This window comes from Aethalodelphis obliquidens, unplaced genomic scaffold (genome assembly GCF_003676395.1).
Source record: "Aethalodelphis obliquidens isolate GAN/ISIS:26980383/991018 unplaced genomic scaffold, ASM367639v1 scaffold28, whole genome shotgun sequence".
Lineage (NCBI taxonomy): Eukaryota > Metazoa > Chordata > Mammalia > Artiodactyla > Delphinidae > Aethalodelphis > Aethalodelphis obliquidens.
In genome coordinates, this window is record NW_020837972.1 from 18,200,117 (window position 1) to 18,218,547 (window position 18,431).

Consider the following 18,431-nt stretch of genomic DNA (forward strand, 5'->3'; position numbering starts at 1 on the left):
CTGTTTCATACATAAGTTCGTTTGTATTATGTTTTAGATTCCACATATAAGTGATATCATATGATGTTTGTCTTTGTCTGACTTACTTCACTGAGTATGATAATCTCTAGGTCCATCCATGTTGCTGCAAATGGCATTATTTCATTCTGTTTTACGGCTGAGTAGTATTCCATTGTATTAGGTTGCTTCGGTGGCCTGGCTGTTGTAAATAGTGCTGCTGTAAACACTGAGGTGCATGTATCTTTTTGTTCTGGCTGCACCGCGCAGCTTGTGGGATCTTAGTTCCCTGACCAGGGATCGAACCCACGCCCGCTGCAGTGGAAGTGTGGAGTGTTAACCACTGGACCGCCAGGGAAGTCCCCATATATCTTTTTGAATTAGAACTTTTGTCTTTTCCGGATATCTGCCCAGGAGTGGGATTGCTGGATCATACGGTAACTCTAGTTTTAGTTTTTGAAGAAGCCTCCATACTGTTCTCTGTAGTGGCTGCACCAGTTTACATTCCCAGCAACAGTGCAGGAGTGTTCCCTTCGTTCCACACCCTCTCCAGCGTTTATGTTTGTAGACTTTTTGATGATGGCCATCCTGACCGGTGTGAGGTGGTACCTCATTGCAGTTTTGATTTGCATTTGTCTAGTAATTAGCATTGTTGAGCATCTTTTCATGTGCCTGTTGGCCATCTGTATGAAAGAAATAGATTCTTTTTTTAATATTTTAATTTTATTGGAGCATGGTTGATTTACAATGTTGTGTCTACACAACATTGTAGTTTTAGTGTGTACAGGAAAGTGATTCAGTTATACATATATTCATTCTTTTTTAGATTCTCTTCTCATATAGGTTATCACAGAATGTTGGGTAGAGTTCCCTGAGCTATACAGTAGGTCCTTGTTGGTTACCTGTCTTACATATAGTAGTATGTGTATGTTCATCCCAAGCTCCTGACTTATCACTCCCCCACAAGTTTCCCATTTGGTAACCGTGAGTTTGTTTTCGATATCTATGTCTGCTTCTGTTTTGTAAATAAGTTCATTTGTATCTTTTAAAAAAATTAGATTCCACATATGAGTGCTGTCATATGATATTTGTCTTTCTCTGTGTGACTTGCTTCGCTTAGTATGATAATCTCTAGGTCCATCCATGTTGCTGCAAATGGCATTATCTCATTCTTTTTATGACTGAGTAATATTCCATTGTATAAATGTACCACGTCTTCTTTACCCACTCCTCTGTTGATGGACATCTAGGTTGCTTCCGCGTCTTGGCTACTGAAAATCGTGCAGCAGTGAACATTGCGGTGCATGTATCCTTCCGGATTATGGTTTTTTCCGGGTATATGTCTAGGAGTGGGATTGCTGGGTCATATGGTAGTTCTATTTTAAGTTTTTTAAAGGAAGCTCCATACTGTTCTCCATAGTAGCTGTACCAATTTACAACCGTGTACAGCAGGATTTCCTTTTGAAAGAATTAGATTCTTGACAGGACCGTTTTCGGTCCCAATCCTGGGAAAATCTCGTTGAAGGTGTGCTTTTCCCTTAGGGTCGACTGGATGCTCCTGTACCAAGGGATGGTGGTGCTGGCCGCCAGCCAGGTGTGGTGGACCTGGGAGGTGGAAGATGTCTTCCGCAAAGTGCAGCAAGGGGAGAAGCAGGCCATGAAGAACTACGGCCAGAAGATGCACCGGCAGATTGATGAGCTGGTCACTCGGATCACCATGTCCTTAAGCAGAAACGACAGAAAGAAATACAACACCGTCCTCATCATCGACGTACACGCCCGAGATATAGTTGACTCTTTCATACGGGACAGGTAGGGACCTGCCTAGGGCACTGGCGTCTCGAAACCTGTCTTTTGTCGTCCTCTGGCCTCTCTCAGCGTCTCTCCTTCCTCCCCCTCGTCCACCTTCTTCTGCATCTCTTTCTCTCTTCACTCATCCCCCGTTGCTCACCTTCCAGCATTCTCGAGGCCCGGGAGTTCGAATGGGAAAGTCAGCTGCGGTTTTACTGGGACCGAGAACCAGATGAGCTGAACATCCGCCAGTGCACGGGGACCTTCAGCTACGGCTACGAGTACATGGGTTTGAACGGGAGGCTGGTTATCACGCCCCTTACGGACCGGATTTACCTGACTCTCACTCAGGTGATTGGCAGCCTGGGTCTCTTGGTGATCGTTCACCTGGGGTTATGTGTTTTTCTCTAAGGGTGACTATGGTAATTGTGATGGTGTACTGGGTTGACCAGTGTCCCCTACCCTGCCCCAAATTCAGGTCTGCTCGGAAGCTCGGATGTGACCTTATTTAGAAATAGGGTCTTGGCAGATCGAATTAGTTAAGGATTGGGGGGAGAACATCCTGGATTAGGGCCCTGATACCAGTGACTGATGTCCTTGTAAGAAGAGAAGAGAACACAGAGACACAGAGAAAGTGATGTGAAGACGGAGGCAGAGACGGGAGGGATGCGGCCACAAGCCAGGGACACCTGGGGCCACCAGAAGCTGGAAGAGGCCAGGAAGGATCCTCCCCTGGAGCCTTCGGAAGGAGTGTGGCCCTACCCACACCTTGATTTCAGACTTTTAGCCTCCAGAACTGTGAAAGAATACATTTCTGTTGTTTTAAGCCAGCCAGTTTGTGGTACTTTGTTACGGCAGCCCCAGGAAGTTAATGCTGAGAGTAAGGGATGTTACACTTTCAAAATCTATATAAAAGAGTTTCCATTTGGAATATGACCTACGTGCCACCTTTTGGGATTGGGCTTTTGCAAGTTCAGGCGGCCCCTAAAACCACCCTCCGGTTCAATAGTTTGCTAAAAGGAATGACAGAATTCAGTAAAGCCATTATGGTCCTGGTTATGGTTTTCGCAGCAAATGGATACAGATCAAAATCAGCAATGGAGGAAGGCATAGGACAGGGTCCAGGAGCTTCCAGCCTTCAGTTTCCTCTCTGATGCAGCTGTCCAGACAGCATCATTTCCTCTGGCAGCTCTGTGTGGCCGCATGTGTGAAGTCCTGCCACCCACGGAAGCCCACCGAGCCTTGGTGGCCAGCGCTTTAACTGGGGGCTTGTCATGCAGACATGACTGACCCCCTGAATGACTGACCTTAGTCCCCAGACCCTGTGGAAGTTGACCTGATGATACCATGTGGCCCAAGGCTCCCACCATAAATCACATTGTTAGACTGTCCAGCGTGGCCCAAGGTCCCCAGATAAACAAGGACACCCTTCTCAGGCAGGGCATTCTGAGGGCTTAGAGGTCAGCTCCTAGGATCTAGAGACAAAGGGCCAAACCTTTCTTTGGGCACAGTTAATCCTTCCCTGCACAGATGTCCATGTTTCCATGAGCCTCAGCTCTGGGAACTGCTATAGGCACTGTGCTCAGGGTGGGTACAGAGTCCAGCATATTGCAGAGTCCCTGGTTCCTATATAATGGGGGGCCAGGTGGGCGGTGGTCAGTGGAGGTCAACGGAGAAAGACAGAAAAGAAATGTTAAACATGGTGACTGTCAGGGACTTCCCTGGCGGTCCAGTGGTTAAGACTTCGCCTTCCAATGCAGGGGGTGCAGGTTCGATCCCTGGTTGGGGAGCTGAGATCCCACATGCCTCAGGGCCAAAAAACCAAAACATAAAACAGAAGCAATATTGTAACAAATTCAATAAAGACTTAAAAAAAAATGGTGACTGTCAGAAAAGGTGAGTGTGAACTGGTCCATTGCCATTTATATACTCCTGCACAGACTGTCACAAACTGGGAATTGACACCTGTTTCTTTCCGTGAATCAGACAACGTATGTTTTGCATTTGGCTTCTAACAGGCGCTGTCCATGTATCTGGGTGGGGCCCCTGCTGGCCCAGCAGGTACTGGCAAAACTGAGACCACCAAGGACCTGGCCAAAGCCTTGGGCTTGCTCTGTGTTGTAACCAACTGCGGCGAAGGCATGGATTACAAAGTAAGGCCCTGGCGTCACTTCTGGTACGGTCTTCTTAGGTGGAGAGCTAAAAGGGGGACAGCGTGGGAAGGCATTTCACCCCATACGCTTCCATGAGATGACATGGTGACAGCTGGAGGAACAAAGTAGGAAACGTTTCACCATCACAGTCTAGGAACTTGGCTGTATCTCTTTGTTAGCAGCATGTAGGGCAAGAGTCCCAAACTAAATGCCCACTGGAGTCAGCTAGATAGTGTAAATGAATAAAGCAGCAGACAGACGATAGAGAGTGGTGGGGACTGCGGCCAACTGGAAAGCAAAGCTCCATCTAAAGGGGGAGCCGCTATTGAGCTTAGGTCAATTGTTGCCACTTGGAAAAGTGGACCCAGTGTTGTTAGATTTTCCAGCATCTCAAGAGAAGCCAGAAATCTGGATTTTTACATTAAAATCCTTAATTTGTGAAATCCTTGAACTTAATTACAAAACAAAAATAGAGTCACAGATGTAGAAAAACTTATGGTTACCAGGGGGAAAGAGGAGGAGGGATAAATTGGGAGATTGGGATGGACATATATACACTACTCTATATAAACTAGATAACTGGTAAGGACCTACTGTATAGCACAGGGAACTCTACTCAATACCCTGTAATGGCCTATATGGGAAGAGAATCTAAAAAAGAGTGTATGTACGTATATGTATAACTGATTCACTGTGCTATACAGCAGAAACTAACACAACACTGTAAATCAACTATAGTCCAATACAAATTTTTAAAAAAATCCTTAATTTGTGAAATCCTGTGAGTGGTAGCTGGCCCACGAGAGACCTTGGAAGTCTTGCCAGGAAGACCCACTCCTGGGGTGGCTCTTCTCTGCCAATCTGATGAGCGTCATTTGCTTTTTTTATTTTTAAAATTTTTATTGGAGTAGAGTTGCTTTACAATGTTGTGTTAGTTTCTGCTGTACAGCAAAGTGAATCAGCTATACATATACATATATCCCCTCTTTTTTGGATTTCTTTCCCATTTCGGTCACTACAGAACACTGAGTAGAGTTCCCTGTGCTCTACAGTAGGTTCTGATTGTCGTTCGCTTTTAATTTAGAAAATGGTATCCATACATGGATTGCTTGCAGTTTTCAAGATGAAAATTGCCCTTGTCCTGACACTTCTTTCATCCCAGGCCGTCGGGAAGATTTTCTCGGGCATGGCTCAGTGTGGGGCTTGGGGCTGTTTTGACGAGTTTAATCGCATCGATGCCTCCGTGCTCTCAGTCATCTCGTCCCAGATCCAGACGATCCGAAACGCTCTGATCCATCAGTTGACCAGGTTCCAGGTGAGGATAAGTGTGAAGCCAGCCCGGATCATGTCCCCAGGCTGGGAACGTGCTGAAATATCAGGTGGTGGACAGTCGTCTATCCAGACCAGGTTCCCCCTAGATGAAGATTTGCCCAACTTCTGCTTTCAAATGGAGATAGTTGGGTTTCCCCAAATTATCAACATCTTTGATAATTAAGGACTGTAATAGTCTAAGAACTTCAAAATAATTCCAGACATGTGATCCATAGTTACAGACGGGTAGGGCAGGATTCTCAAATAAGTGATGTGTAAGGCCCCCTTTCAAGGTCAGGAAATATTCTTCCCAAATTTGAGAAAAAACGACTTAAAGAAGAAAGATCAACGTTCCATTCAATCAAAATATCTTCAGTAGAAATTATCACAGTGAACAAGAACATTTACCTTCGTACTTGGTAAAATTACGGCACTGTAATGAGGAAGATTATTAAGATTGTTATCAAAGTGAAAAGGCAAACTTAAAAATTTTTTGAGAATTTACTAATCTCTCCCCGTCCAACAATACATTTGTAGACTCAAGTTTGGGATGTCTGTATGAAGTTACATCAGATTAAACTGGTTGAGAGTTTGGAGAAACAGGACCGTATGTAATTTAGGTAGCCCAGAGTGAGTTCTCTGACAACAGAGACCAGAATGGCTGGACCGTTTCCCTACACTGTGATCCCAGCTTGCTCTACTGCTCCTCCGGCCGCTGTCCTTGCCCCTGCGTGCCCTGAACACTTGTCACTTTACGCCACTTGTTCCACAGACATTCCACGCCCTGGGACACCATATGCATCCCTATCTGCTTGGAATTGTCCTTTTTTCTCCTTCACCTGAAAACTCCTGTACATCCTCCAAGGCCCCACAGAGCCTCATTGGGAGATTCAGGACCCAAATTCAGCATGGGTTGGTGAGGATTCCATTGTGGGCACCTCTGCGGCCGTGCACCCCACCTGCTTTCTCCCTGGACCTCAGGGCTCATGGTCAAGAGATTATGTAAACTGGGTACTGTTAAACATTTGAGGATTCTGGATGGATTTCTATTAATTAGTTCTTCTGAAACATTTTAGGGCTGAGCTTACTACTCCCATGGGAGACACATTGAGCCTGCAATGTGTTTGGGTTTCTAGAAGCTGTTTTGTTTTGTTTTGTGTTTTGGGCCGTGCTGTGTGGCATGCAGGATGTGGGATCTTAGTTCCCTGACCGGGGACAGAACGCACTCCCCCTGCAGTGGAAGTGTGGAGTCTTAGCCACTGGACCGCCAGGGAAGTCCCTAGAGCCTGTGTTTTTAAGAGCAGGGCTGTGTCTTGTCTCCAGAGGTTGATCTGGGACTCACATGAGATACTGAGGCGTGGGTGAGTGTAGTCTCAGTGCAGACTTGAGAGACAAGACAGCAGCCTCCATCTCTGGGGAGCATCAGCTCTCAGGCTGGGCTGCCCTCTTGTCCCTGAGGCAGGCTGTGCCTCATAAAAATAAAACATCTGTCGTCTGTCTCTCTGGTGGACCATGAAAAGAAATAGAATAGTAAAATCTTAGTAGAGAGGAAAGTTAAGACAGTTGAAATTCAACTGTAGGCTAAAGAGACTCAAAATATAGAGATTTCTGCATTTTGTTGGTCCATGGGGCCCCTGGAGGACACAGGCTGGTTTCTTGAAGGATGCTGAGGTAGGATTCTGTCGGAAGGGTCCAGGTGACACCCAGGCAGCCAGACCAGCATGAAGGTGGGAATGGGGAGAGAAGTGACAGCTAACATGAATGAAAGTCCACTTTGCACGAAGCAGTGGGCTGGGTGCTCTTGAATATGTTGTCTCGTTTAACTGCCACAGCCTTGCAGAGAAGGAAACAGAGACTCAGAGAGGGTAAGTGACCTGTTGGAGGTCACACAGTGCCTCGAATCAACCCCCGGCTGCACACTTTCCCAACATCAGCTACTTCTCAAGTGGACAGACCCTTGATTCACATCAGAGTTTGGGGGTCGGCTGAGGCTGGCACCCCAGAACACTGAGGCCATAAGCACGAGGACTCAGCATTTATCACCGGGAAAGGGCAAGAGACAGATGGTGGTGTCTGTCTTGTACCCATGAAAGGAAGAGCCATGTGGCTCCCCAGGCCTCCTTGCCCCATGGTAGGCTGGCCAGCAGCATAATCCTTCCTTCCTTTCCTCTTGTCCCCTAGTTTGAAGGGCAGGAGATCTCCCTGGACTCGAGAATGGGCATCTTCATCACCATGAACCCCGGCTACGCGGGCCGCACGGAACTGCCCGAGTCAGTGAAGGCCCTGTTCCGGCCCGTGGTGGTGATTGTGCCTGACCTGCAGCAGATCTGTGAAATCATGCTGTTCTCCGAGGGCTTCTTCTGGGCCAAGGTGAGGTCCCTTACCGCCAGGCGTCCCTGCACCCGCCTGGGTCTGCTCGCAGATGGGGGCCCTGGGACATTTTCATTCCGTGTGGCTTTTCAAATTGTTTTGCTTTATCTCTCTCCCTTTTCTCTCTCTCTGTCTCTTTTTCTCTTTTTTAAAGCTGGGAGTGCATCATTTCTTAAATTAAATTAATTTATTTGGCCACATTGTGCTGCACGCGGGATCTTGGTTCCCCGACCAGGGACTGAACCTGTGCCCCCTGCAGTGGAAGTGTGGAGTCTTAACCACTGGACCGCCAGGGAAGTCCTCCCTTTCTCTCTTTTTAAAATTATAACTTTTATTTTGGAATCATTTGACTCACAAGAGATGGCAGCGGTAGTCCAGAGAGTTCCAGGTACCGCTCACCCAGCTTCCCGCAGTGATAACATCAAAACCAGGAAACTGGGACTTCCCTGGTGGTCCAGTGGTTAAGACTTCGCGCTCCCAATGCAGGGGGCCTGCCTGGGTTTGACCCCCGGTCGGGCAACTGGATCCCACATGCAGCACCTAAAAAATAAGATCCCGCATGCTGCAACTAAGACCCGCCGCAGCCAAACAAACAAACAAACAAACAAACAAACAAACAAACAAACAAACAAACAAATAAATAAATAAATAAAATAAAATAAAATAAATAAATAAATAAATATATTTTTTTTTTTTGTGGTACGCGGGCCTATCACTGCTGTGGCCTCTCCCGTTGCGGAGCACAGGCTCCGGACGCGCAGGCTCAGCGGCCATGGCTCACGGGCCCAGCCGCTCCGTGTCATGTGGGATCTTCCCGGACTGGGGCACGAACCCGCGTCCCCTGCATCGGCAGGTGGACTCTCAACCACTGTGCCACCAGGGAAGCCTGCAAATATTTTTAAGGTAAAGGATTGTTAGGTTGCTTCTCTGCAGTGTTTTGGTAGAGGCTCTTATTGCCAATCCTATTGTCTATGGATTTTGAGCCGGAGTGGAGAGATCTCTGGTTCTTAGTTTCAATGAGCAAAATCCCCATGCCATCCATAGGGACCAGCAAGTGTTGAATCCTTGTTGTAGACCAGGTGGATGACTTGTCCCCAAAAACAGTTACGAGAAAACTTTAATAACATGTTTAGGTTAAAGGAAGCACATTTCTGGAGTGTAATCTCTATGATTTAAAAAGTTGTATGAATTCTGTTCTTTAAGGTGGTTAAGATTTTCCTTGGCTTTCAAGGACTGTCATCCAACTCTGTCTGGTAAGGCTGGTGTTCTTTTAAATTAGGTTGTAATTTATCACTGTTAAAAACGGGGGACCCATCCTGGTATTTGTTGGAGGCAAGATTTGCTGGTTTGTAGAGCAGCTTCATCTGAACATCTTTATGTCAGTTTTCTTTGTGTCATGACGTTCTGGTGTTTTCAGGGCATTTTCTTCATTTATTTTTCATTGTCTTTTATCACAAAAGACTCTGGCCAAAAAGATGACCGTTCTGTATAAGCTGGCCCGGGAGCAGCTCTCCAAGCAACATCATTATGATTTTGGACTCAGAGCCGTTAAATCAGTGTTGGTGATGGCTGGTGAGCTGAAGAGAGGTTCTTCTGAGCTTAGGGAGGTAGGGGCCACATGCTCTAAGTTCTCTGGTTTTTTAATTTGGTTCATGTGTATTGACTAAATGCTGGGATGGAGGTGACGGGGAGCACAGGTATCAAGAGAAAGTTTTATTCTTAGCTGTCACTTCATTTACTTGTCTGGCCTTCATTTGGTCTCTTCTTCATTACATTGTTCTCTTTGAATTTGGCATATTACCATAAGGTCCAGTTCAATGTCTTCATGGTGCCAATGTTTGTGATACTTCAATGATAATAATCAATCTACAATTGCAGGATGATGGGCTGGAGGGGTGGGGGTGAATAAAATTCTCTAGAAAGCACGAACATGAGTTATTTCCTCTTTGCAATAAAAGCCAGAGGGGCGGTCATGTTTCTTTCACACGGGACTTACTCCAGAACAGAGTCTGATCAATGCCACTCTGTGGGCAATAGACTTGTGTATCTCTCCAGAAACTGTACTTGGAATGCTTTATGTTTTGTATTTCATATAAAATTTCATTGTCTACTTCATAAGACGATTTCTAGACTAGCCTGGGGGCTTTCAGAAACATCTTTGAAGACGTCTGTTTCGTTCCATCCAGGATGTGGTGCTTATGAGGGCCCTTCGAGACATGAATCTGCCCAAGTTCGTGTTTGAAGACGTCCCTCTCTTCCTTGGTTTGATTTCCGATCTGTTTCCTGGACTAGACTGCCCGCGGGTTCGCTACCCCGATTTCAATGATGCTGTAGAACAGGTGCTCCAGGAAAATGGCTACGTTGTCTTACCTGTCCAGGTAAAATGCTGCTGAGGATGAGAGTTCACTGGCTTTTTCTGGGTCCTTTCCATTTTTTTTTTCATTTAAAAATAGTTGTGGTAAAATACACATAACATTTACCATCTTAACCATTCCCCACCCCCATTTTCTTTTTCTTTTTTTTTTATTGTGGTAAAGTACACATAAGATTTACCATTTTATCCATTTTTAGTACAGTTTAGTAATGTTAAATATACTCATGTTGTGGTGAAAGAGATTTGCATCGTGCAAAACTGAAGCTCTGTCCCCATTAAATACTAATTCCCCCTCCTCCTCCCTCAGCACCTGGTAACCTCTATTCTACTTTCTGTCTCTAGGCATTTGACTCCTCTGGGGACCTCATGTGAGTGGAATCATACAGTGTGTGTCCTTTTGTGTCTGGCTGATTTCACTCAGCATAGCGTCCTCAAGGTTCATCCATGTTGTAGCATGTGTCAGGATTCCCTTCCTTTGGAGGCTGAGTTATATTCCACTCTATGGATATCTCACCTTCCAAAAATGTTTTTGGCATAATGTGATCAGATAAATTAAGTATTTTGTTTTGGGGCCCAACCGTCTAATCTTCTCTCCCCACCCCACCTTTTTTTCCCCCAGAGTCACACTTGAAAAAATTTTAAATTAGATATTACAAGTAAAATTTTGATCATCTGAAGCCTGTGAGATTGTATATGTTGTCTGTAAGCCATACATTATGGCCAGAGTGTTCTGCTCAGGGCGTAAATGCCCAAAGCTGCAGGTTTGGGGTGGCTGCCTCTGGACGGGCCACCTTGGGGCATCAGGCTACCCAGAGGCCTCAGGCCAGGGCAGCGGGTACTGACCACAGATGAGAGATCTCTGTGCACCTTTCCTGGCCCTGGTGGTTTCCTCTAGAGGTGGTTGTTTAAAAAGATGTGTTTTTCATGGGAATGTAGAATGGTGTAGTGTAGCCACTTTTGGAAAGAGTCTGGTGGTTCCTCAAGAAGTGAAACAGAGAGTTACTATATGACGAACAGCAACTTTATTCCTAGGTATAAACCCAAGAGAAATGAGAATGTATTTATCCACATGAAAACTTGTCCACGAGTATTCATAGCAGCATTATTCGTAAGTGCCAACAAGTGGAAATAATGCAAATATCATCAACGGATGAAGAGATAGACAAAATGTGGTCCATCCATACAATGGAACATTATTCGGCCATAAAAAGGAAGGAAGTACTGACACAGGCTACACTGATGGGTGAACCTTAAAAACATGATGCTGAGTGAAAGAAGCCAGACACCCCAAACTACATACTGCACAATTCCCTTTATATCATTCCATTCTTTTGTCAAGAACGGGCAAATCCATAGAGACAGACAGTAGATTAGTGGGTGCCAGGGGCTGGGGGCAACGGGCTTGGGAGACATGACGAATGAGCACAGAGGTTTTCTTCTGTGGGGGGTGATGAAAATGTTCTAAAATTGAACGTGGTAATGGTTTCACAACCTTTTAAACATACTGAAAACCACTGAATTGTTGAAACACTTTAAATGCGTGAGTTGTACGGTGTGCAAATTCTAGCTCAATAAAGCTGTTTTTAACAAAAAGCTATGTTTTAACCCAGCTGCCACTGCTTGTCCCACAGGTGGATAAGGTGGTTCAGATGTTCGAGACCATGATGACCCGCCACACGACAATGGTGGTGGGGCCCACGGGAGGGGGCAAGTCCGTGGTCATAAATGCCCTGTGTCAGGCCCAGACCAGGTGAGTATGGCATCCTCGGGGAGGGCTTTGTTGCCACGGTGGTTTCACGGTGAGGTCGGTGGCGGTATTACCTAGTCCCACTTTGCTCTCTGATTTCCTGGGAGGTTACGTTTGTCCCAGACACCCCCCTTTAAACCCGGAGCATCTTTTTTTTTTTTTTTAACTTTGGCCGCGCCTCGTGGCTTGTGGGATCTCAGTTCCCTGACCAGGGATTGAACCTGTGCCGCCTGCAGTGGGAGTGCGAAGTCCTAACCACTGGACGGCCAGGCAAGTCCCAAACCCAGAGCATCTTAACTTGTTTTATTGCTGATTTAGTCGATATATTTTAGAAGGCAAAGCAGTTAGCCTTTTGTGCATCAGACTGTGAATAGGTTTATTTGTGAAATGAGTATTTCAAAAACTATCTTATAAGGATGTTTTGAAAATTAACTTAGGTCGTATTTTCTTGGCGTTCAGATTGCTCCTGTAAAGTCGGTCAGGACCCCCGGCCGTTAGGCGACACTGTTATGGTATCAGAGTGGCCAAAAAAGTGTCCCCTCCCCAAATGCCTTATCATCACCAGCCCTGCAAGAGCTATACTACTCGAAGGAAAAAGTGATTTCACACTCCTAATATAGAATATCACAAAGACCTGTGGTGAATCGATGCCCTTATACTGAATATGGGTTTTCTGACTTCTCACCTTTCTCCTAAGCAATAGCTGCATTCCGGAAAGATTTCAGTGCACGCTGATGTTCCAGCAAAAGTCTAAATCAAGCCTTATAATCTTTGTGACTTCACCAGTTCTAGTAGGCTGTAAAATCCAGTTGAGTGACTGTCGTTCCTTCTTCCTTCTTACGTTTCTCGTGAGATAATCAGTGGACGATGGCTTACTGATTTTAAGAGGGTTGTTCCATAGCCATCCTGTATTTCGTTCTTTAATTAATTCATTGTTAGATAATTTATAGAACTGTCACGTACAGATGTGAGTATAGGTATGCCACGATTACTTTTATTTATTTATTTTGTTAATTATAAACTATGTTTTGTGTGAACTTTAGTTTTCTATAGATGAATTAATCCCACGGCACTGCGGGAATTTACAGGCATTATACTGGGAAATACCCTGTCTGCGTGATTTCTGCAACGCAGAGCAGATGTCGTTCTGTAACTATGAGGGATTGAACATCGGGAGTTCAAAGGTTTTACGTTATCCTGGTGACTATAATCTCCTAACACTCGTTGTGAAATATTTGCATGAATGTGCCATAGGCATGAATATGTAAATACACAAACATGAAATATACATGAAGGTTAGCGTCTGTTGCCCTCAGAAGTCAAAGCCGTGTTATCAGTTCAGACCTCCCTTGTGTTGGGGCCACGTGCCTGGTGAAAGGTGGTTCCCTTGTGTTTAGCATAAGTCATTAACAGAGAGTGGGAAGCCCAGTGCAGAGTTTGGATGGTTTGCATTTTAAATTTTGGATTGGATCGAAAACACAGGGGATCTGATCCCCCACATGGGTGACCTAGATTGTTCTCCTAATGCGCTTAGTCTGCCCGAGCCACGGCTGAAGCCTCTCCTTCGATCTAGGCTCGGGCTGGTGACAAAGCTGTATGTCCTGAACCCCAAGGCGATGAGTGTCATAGAGCTCTACGGCATCCTGGACCCCACCACCCGAGACTGGACAGATGGGGTGCTGTCCAACATCTTCAGGGAGGTCAACAAGCCGACGGATAAGAAGGAGCGAAAGTGAGTATCTTTGTAGGGAGGGAAGAGCCTGGGTGGGTTCATAGTGAGTTAGCAAAAGCTTACAAAGAAACAAATGATGTATATAGTATTGTAGTTTCATGCTTGGAAGCAAACAGACTCAGGGGGCTCTGCTCACGAAGGGCCAGGTACCACCTCAGTGCTGTTTATGTGTTGTCTAAATCACGCTCCTTGACTACGATGGATCCCAGCTTACCATGGAGGAAGCTGAGATCCAGGGAAGGGGAGGAAAGAGCTTGCCCCAAGGCCAGGGATTTGAACTTGGGACATCAGAGTCCAAGCCCTCAAACGGGCACCACACCAGGCTGCCTCTACGGCAAGGCACGTCAAGGAGAAGCGACAAAGCATCGTGGGAAGTGCTGGAACACCCTTCAGAGCTGCACTTGCTCACCTGCAGGCGCGGTTGAGGCTGCCTGCCCTGCTCCAATCACTGCCCACCGCGGTGAGGGTCTAGTGAGGCCGGGAGGGGAAATGCTCTATTGGAACATCCGGTAAAAAGCCTTCTCCGGTGTTAGTTGTTCCCGTGACACCTGTCAGGTAAACCCAGGGATGATCCTGATTGTATATTCTAGTCCAACCCCATTAATTAAAAATCCCTTAAATAGCGAGTCTAACGTCTCAACTGATGACTTTTGGAACAGCCTCTTTTTAGCAATCCTCCCCTGATTCTGGATCAGTCCAGGATTTCACACTGTGCTCGGTTGTCCTGTCGCTTTGACGTCTTCTAATTTCAAGCAGTTCCTTAGGTTTTCTTTATCTTTCATGGCCTTGATGTTCTGAAAGATTCTAGGCCAACTGCTGCACAGAATACGCCCTCAGTTTGGGTTTGTCTGTTGCTTTCTCGTAACTGGATGCAGGCTACGTGTCCTTGCAGGAATCTCTCAGAAGGGACATGGTGCCCTTCTCAGCGTCTCATCGGAAGCACGTGATACTGGTTTGCCCCCTTATTGGTGACTTTAACTTCGATCATCAGGTTAGGGTGGTATCTGCCATTTTTCCTTCTGCAATTGATATGCAAGGTGTGGGGAGATACCCTAAGACTATGTAAATACCCTACATTCCTCGTCAAACCTTCACCCGACGGTTTTAGCATCTATTGATTGTAGCCTGAATCTAGTCTTCCTACGATGCTATAAAATGGAGACTTTCTTTTGGGACAGTTGGTGAAATTTGAACATGGAGTGTATATTAGCTAACAGTAGTCTATCGATGCTAAATGTCCTGATTTTGATAACTGTACTGTGGTTATATTAGAGAAGGTGCTTGTTCTTAGGAAACACGTGCTTAAGCATTTAGGAATACAGGGCATCATGGCCGCAACTTATTTTCAAATGATTCAGGAAAACAGAGAGAGAGCAAAAGAGCGTCCACGGGGCAAAATTAACAACTGGAGAGTCTGGTTGGAGGGCATATGGTACTTCTTTGCACTCGTCTATTCTTGCAACTCTGTAAGTTTGAAATTATTTAAGATAAAAAAAAGTTAAAAAAAAATACTGGAAGAAAATAAACCAAAAGGTTAATGCTGGAAAAATCCAACTACTCATATCAGTGAATTAAATGGAAGCAATATCAAATCAGCATTCCAGCACAGTAGAATCCCCCTGTCCAACACAGTCTCCCTCGGAGCTGGGCTTTACTGTGATGTGACCCACTATAGCCACAGAACTGAAGGGTCACGTAGCTTGAACACCGGAGGCCCTGAAGCCAAAGTAGATCTCCTGCCAGGAAGGATGGTGTGTAAACCAGGGCTTTGCAAATGCAGATGCTCCTAGGGGCCCAGCAGGTAGCATCAGGGAGTGAAATGGGCCAAGTTACATGGTGTATTAGCTTCTGCAGGGCCTCTGTAACAAATTACCATTAACTGGGTGGCTAAAACAATACCACCCAGAAATTTATTCTTCATCATTTCTGGAGGCCAGAAGTCTGAAACAAAGACGGGGCAGCACTGCCTCTGAAGATTCTAGAGGAAGGTCCTCCCTTGCCTTTGACAGCTTTAGTGACCCCAGGCATTGCTTGGCTTATGGCCGCATCCCCCCAATCTCTGCCTCCGTCTTCATGTGGCTTCCCCCGATGTAAGGATACTTGTTGTTGGATAATCCAGGATGATCTCATCTCAAGATCCTTACCTTAATTATATCTGCAAAGACCTTTTTTCCAAATAAGGTCCCACTCACAGCTTCTGGATAGACCTATCTTATGGGGGCCACCATTCAATCCCGTACACATGGGTATATGAAATCCTTTTAACTTGGCCATAAGAGGACTAGGTGTCCAAACCAGCGGTAAATAGCAGCTGATGCTCAGATTTAAGAAAAGAATGAGGTGGACTGGGACACTGTGTCTTCATGGGCAGCTACTACCAGCAGCAGCACATCGTTCCCACGCGGGAATGCAAGTATGTACCGTCAGACCTTCCTGTTTGCCAGGGAAGCAGGGAATCCAGATTGTTGGGTCAGGTTTCCTGATTCTTAAATGTTGGTGACTAACTCGAATAGTTTATATATATATAAACTATTGTAAGCACCAAGTAGGGTGCCCTATCTCAGATCCTGGTTAGAAAACCCTGTGGGACTTCCCTGGCGGTCCAGTGGTTAAGACTTCGCCTTCCAATGCAGGGGGTGCAGGTTCGATCCCTGGTCGGGGAGCTAAGATCCCACATGCCTCGGGGCCGAAAAACCAAAACATAAGACAGAAGCAATATTGTAACAAATTCAACAAAGACTTTAAAAATGGTCCACATCAAAAAAAAAAAAAATCTTTAAAAGAGAAAAAACGGGGCTTCCCTGGTGGCGCAGTGGTTGAGAGTCCGCCTGCCGATGCAGGAGACACGGGGTCGTGCCCCGGTCCGGGAAGATCCCACATGCCGCGGAGCGGCTGGGCCCGTGAGCCGTGGCCGCTGAGCCTGCGCGTCCGGAGCCTGTGCTCCGCAACGGGAGAGGCCACGACAGTGAGAGGCCCACGTACCGCAAGAAAAAAAAATGAAAAGAAAAAAAGGAAACCCTGGGAAAAGACGTTCAACATGAACAGGAAAGTTGCACCAAATTCCATAGTTGGAAGCCGTACATGGCTCACTTTTCTCTGGTTGCTGCAGGTATATTTTATTTGATGGTGATGTGGACGCTCTGTGGGTGGAGAACATGAATTCTGTGATGGACGACAACAGGCTGCTGACGTTGGCCAACGGTGAGCGTATTCGGCTTCAAGCACACTGTGCCCTGGTCTTCGAGGCAAGTAGTGATGAAAAATAATTTCAAATATGTCTTTCTTTTAATTAAAATTTAAAATGTTTATTTTTTAACTTTTAATTTTTTATTTACATTTGTAATTTTTTAAATTTATTTTTGGCTGCTTCGGGTCTTCGTCGACACGCGTGGGCTTTCTCTAGTTGCATCGAGAGGGGGCTACTCTTCGTTGCGGTGTGCAGGCTTCTCATTGTGGTGGCTTCTCTTGTTGCAGGGCATGGGCTCTAGGCGTGCAGGCTTCAGTAGTTGTGGCACGCGGGCTCAATAGTTGTGGCGCACGGGCTTAGTTGCTCCACTGCATGTGGGATCTTCCTGGACCAGGGATCAAATCTGTGTCCCCTGCATTGGCAGGCAGATTCTTAACCACTGTACCACCAGGGAAGTCCCTAAAATGTTTATTTTTTAAAAATTTTATTTTATTGAAGTATAGTTGATTTACAATGTTGTGTTGATTTCTGCTGTTCAGCAGAGTGATTTAGTTATACATTTATATACATTCTTTTTCATATTCTTTTCCATTATGGTTTATCACAGGATACTGAATATAGTTCCCTGTGCTATATAGTGGGACCTGGTTGTTTATCCATCCTATGTATAATAGTTTGCATCTGCTAATCCCAAACACCCAATCCATCCCTCCCCCAGCCCCCTCCCCCTTGGCAACCACAATTCTGTTCTCTATGTCTGTGAGTGTGTTTCTGTTTCGTAAATAAGTTCACTTGTGTCATATTTTAGATTCCACGTATAAGTGATATCATATGGTATTTGTCTTTCTCCTTCTGACCTACTTCACTTAGTATGATAATCTCTAGGTCCATCCATGTTGCTGCAAATGGCACTATTTCATTCTTTTTCATGGCTGAGTAGTATTCCATTGTATATATGTACCACATCTTCTTTATCCGCTCATCTGTCGCTGGAAATTTAGGTTGTTTCCATGTCTTGGCCATTGTAAATAGTGCTGCAGTGAACGCTGTGGTACATGTATCTTTTTGAATTATAGTTTTGTCCAGATATATGCCCAGGAGTGGGATTGCTGGATCCTATAGTAGCTCTATTTTTAGTTTTTTTAAGGAACCTCCATACTGTTCTTCACAGTGGCTGCACCAACTTACATTCCCACCAACGGTGTAGGAGGGTTCCCTTTTCTCCACACCCTCTCCCGCATTTGTTATTTGTAGACTAAAATGTTTATTAAAATAGCTATAAATATAGATGATTGAAGAAAACCCAAACAATGCAGAAGAATTTATGATGAGTACCACTCTGTTCTTCTACCTGCTGCCCTCGTCCCTCCTTACTGTATCCCAGAGGTACTTACATTTCACACTTGAGTTGTTTCTTCTGATGGTTACGCTAGTGTCTAAAGGAACCCACTTTGCATGCTATTTCTTCCTTTATCAAGGTTACACATTATCTGTTGACTGACTGCTATGAAAGTGAGGGTTCATCTTTTATACCATCAGCCCACCTCCCCTCCATAGAATACTATACTGCTAAGTCAATTAAACCAGTAAACATATTTACATCATTATGAATTAGGAAATATTTACTGTACAGCCAACTAGTATACGGTGATATACTTGCTAGCGAAGCAAGAAGTCCAGGAACTGTGATACATTTACTTTCTTTTGGAGCCATTTTTTTTTTACTGGAGTTTATAGTTGCCTTTTTTTTCTCTCTCTCTCTCACTATT

The 18,431-nt window shown here is 45.3% G+C and overlaps 1 protein-coding gene across 7 annotated transcripts in view; it reads left to right on the forward strand.

Annotated features, from left to right (window-relative positions):
• DNAH10 (dynein axonemal heavy chain 10) overlaps window positions 1-18,431 on the forward strand; it is a 149,356-nt gene that overhangs the window by 72,802 nt on the left and 58,123 nt on the right. For all 7 annotated transcript variants that reach the window (XM_027125048.1, XM_027125051.1, XM_027125053.1 and 4 more), the window contains 10 exons: window positions 1,540-1,809; window positions 1,956-2,139; window positions 3,807-3,941; window positions 5,104-5,256; window positions 7,434-7,622; window positions 9,083-9,229; window positions 9,809-10,000; window positions 11,628-11,746; window positions 13,317-13,475; window positions 16,585-16,720. In XM_027125048.1, coding sequence (XP_026980849.1) covers window positions 1,540-1,809; window positions 1,956-2,139; window positions 3,807-3,941; window positions 5,104-5,256; window positions 7,434-7,622; window positions 9,083-9,229; window positions 9,809-10,000; window positions 11,628-11,746; window positions 13,317-13,475; window positions 16,585-16,720 — 1,684 coding nt within the window. The remainder of the gene's footprint in view (window positions 1-1,539; window positions 1,810-1,955; window positions 2,140-3,806; window positions 3,942-5,103; window positions 5,257-7,433; window positions 7,623-9,082; window positions 9,230-9,808; window positions 10,001-11,627; window positions 11,747-13,316; window positions 13,476-16,584; window positions 16,721-18,431) is intronic.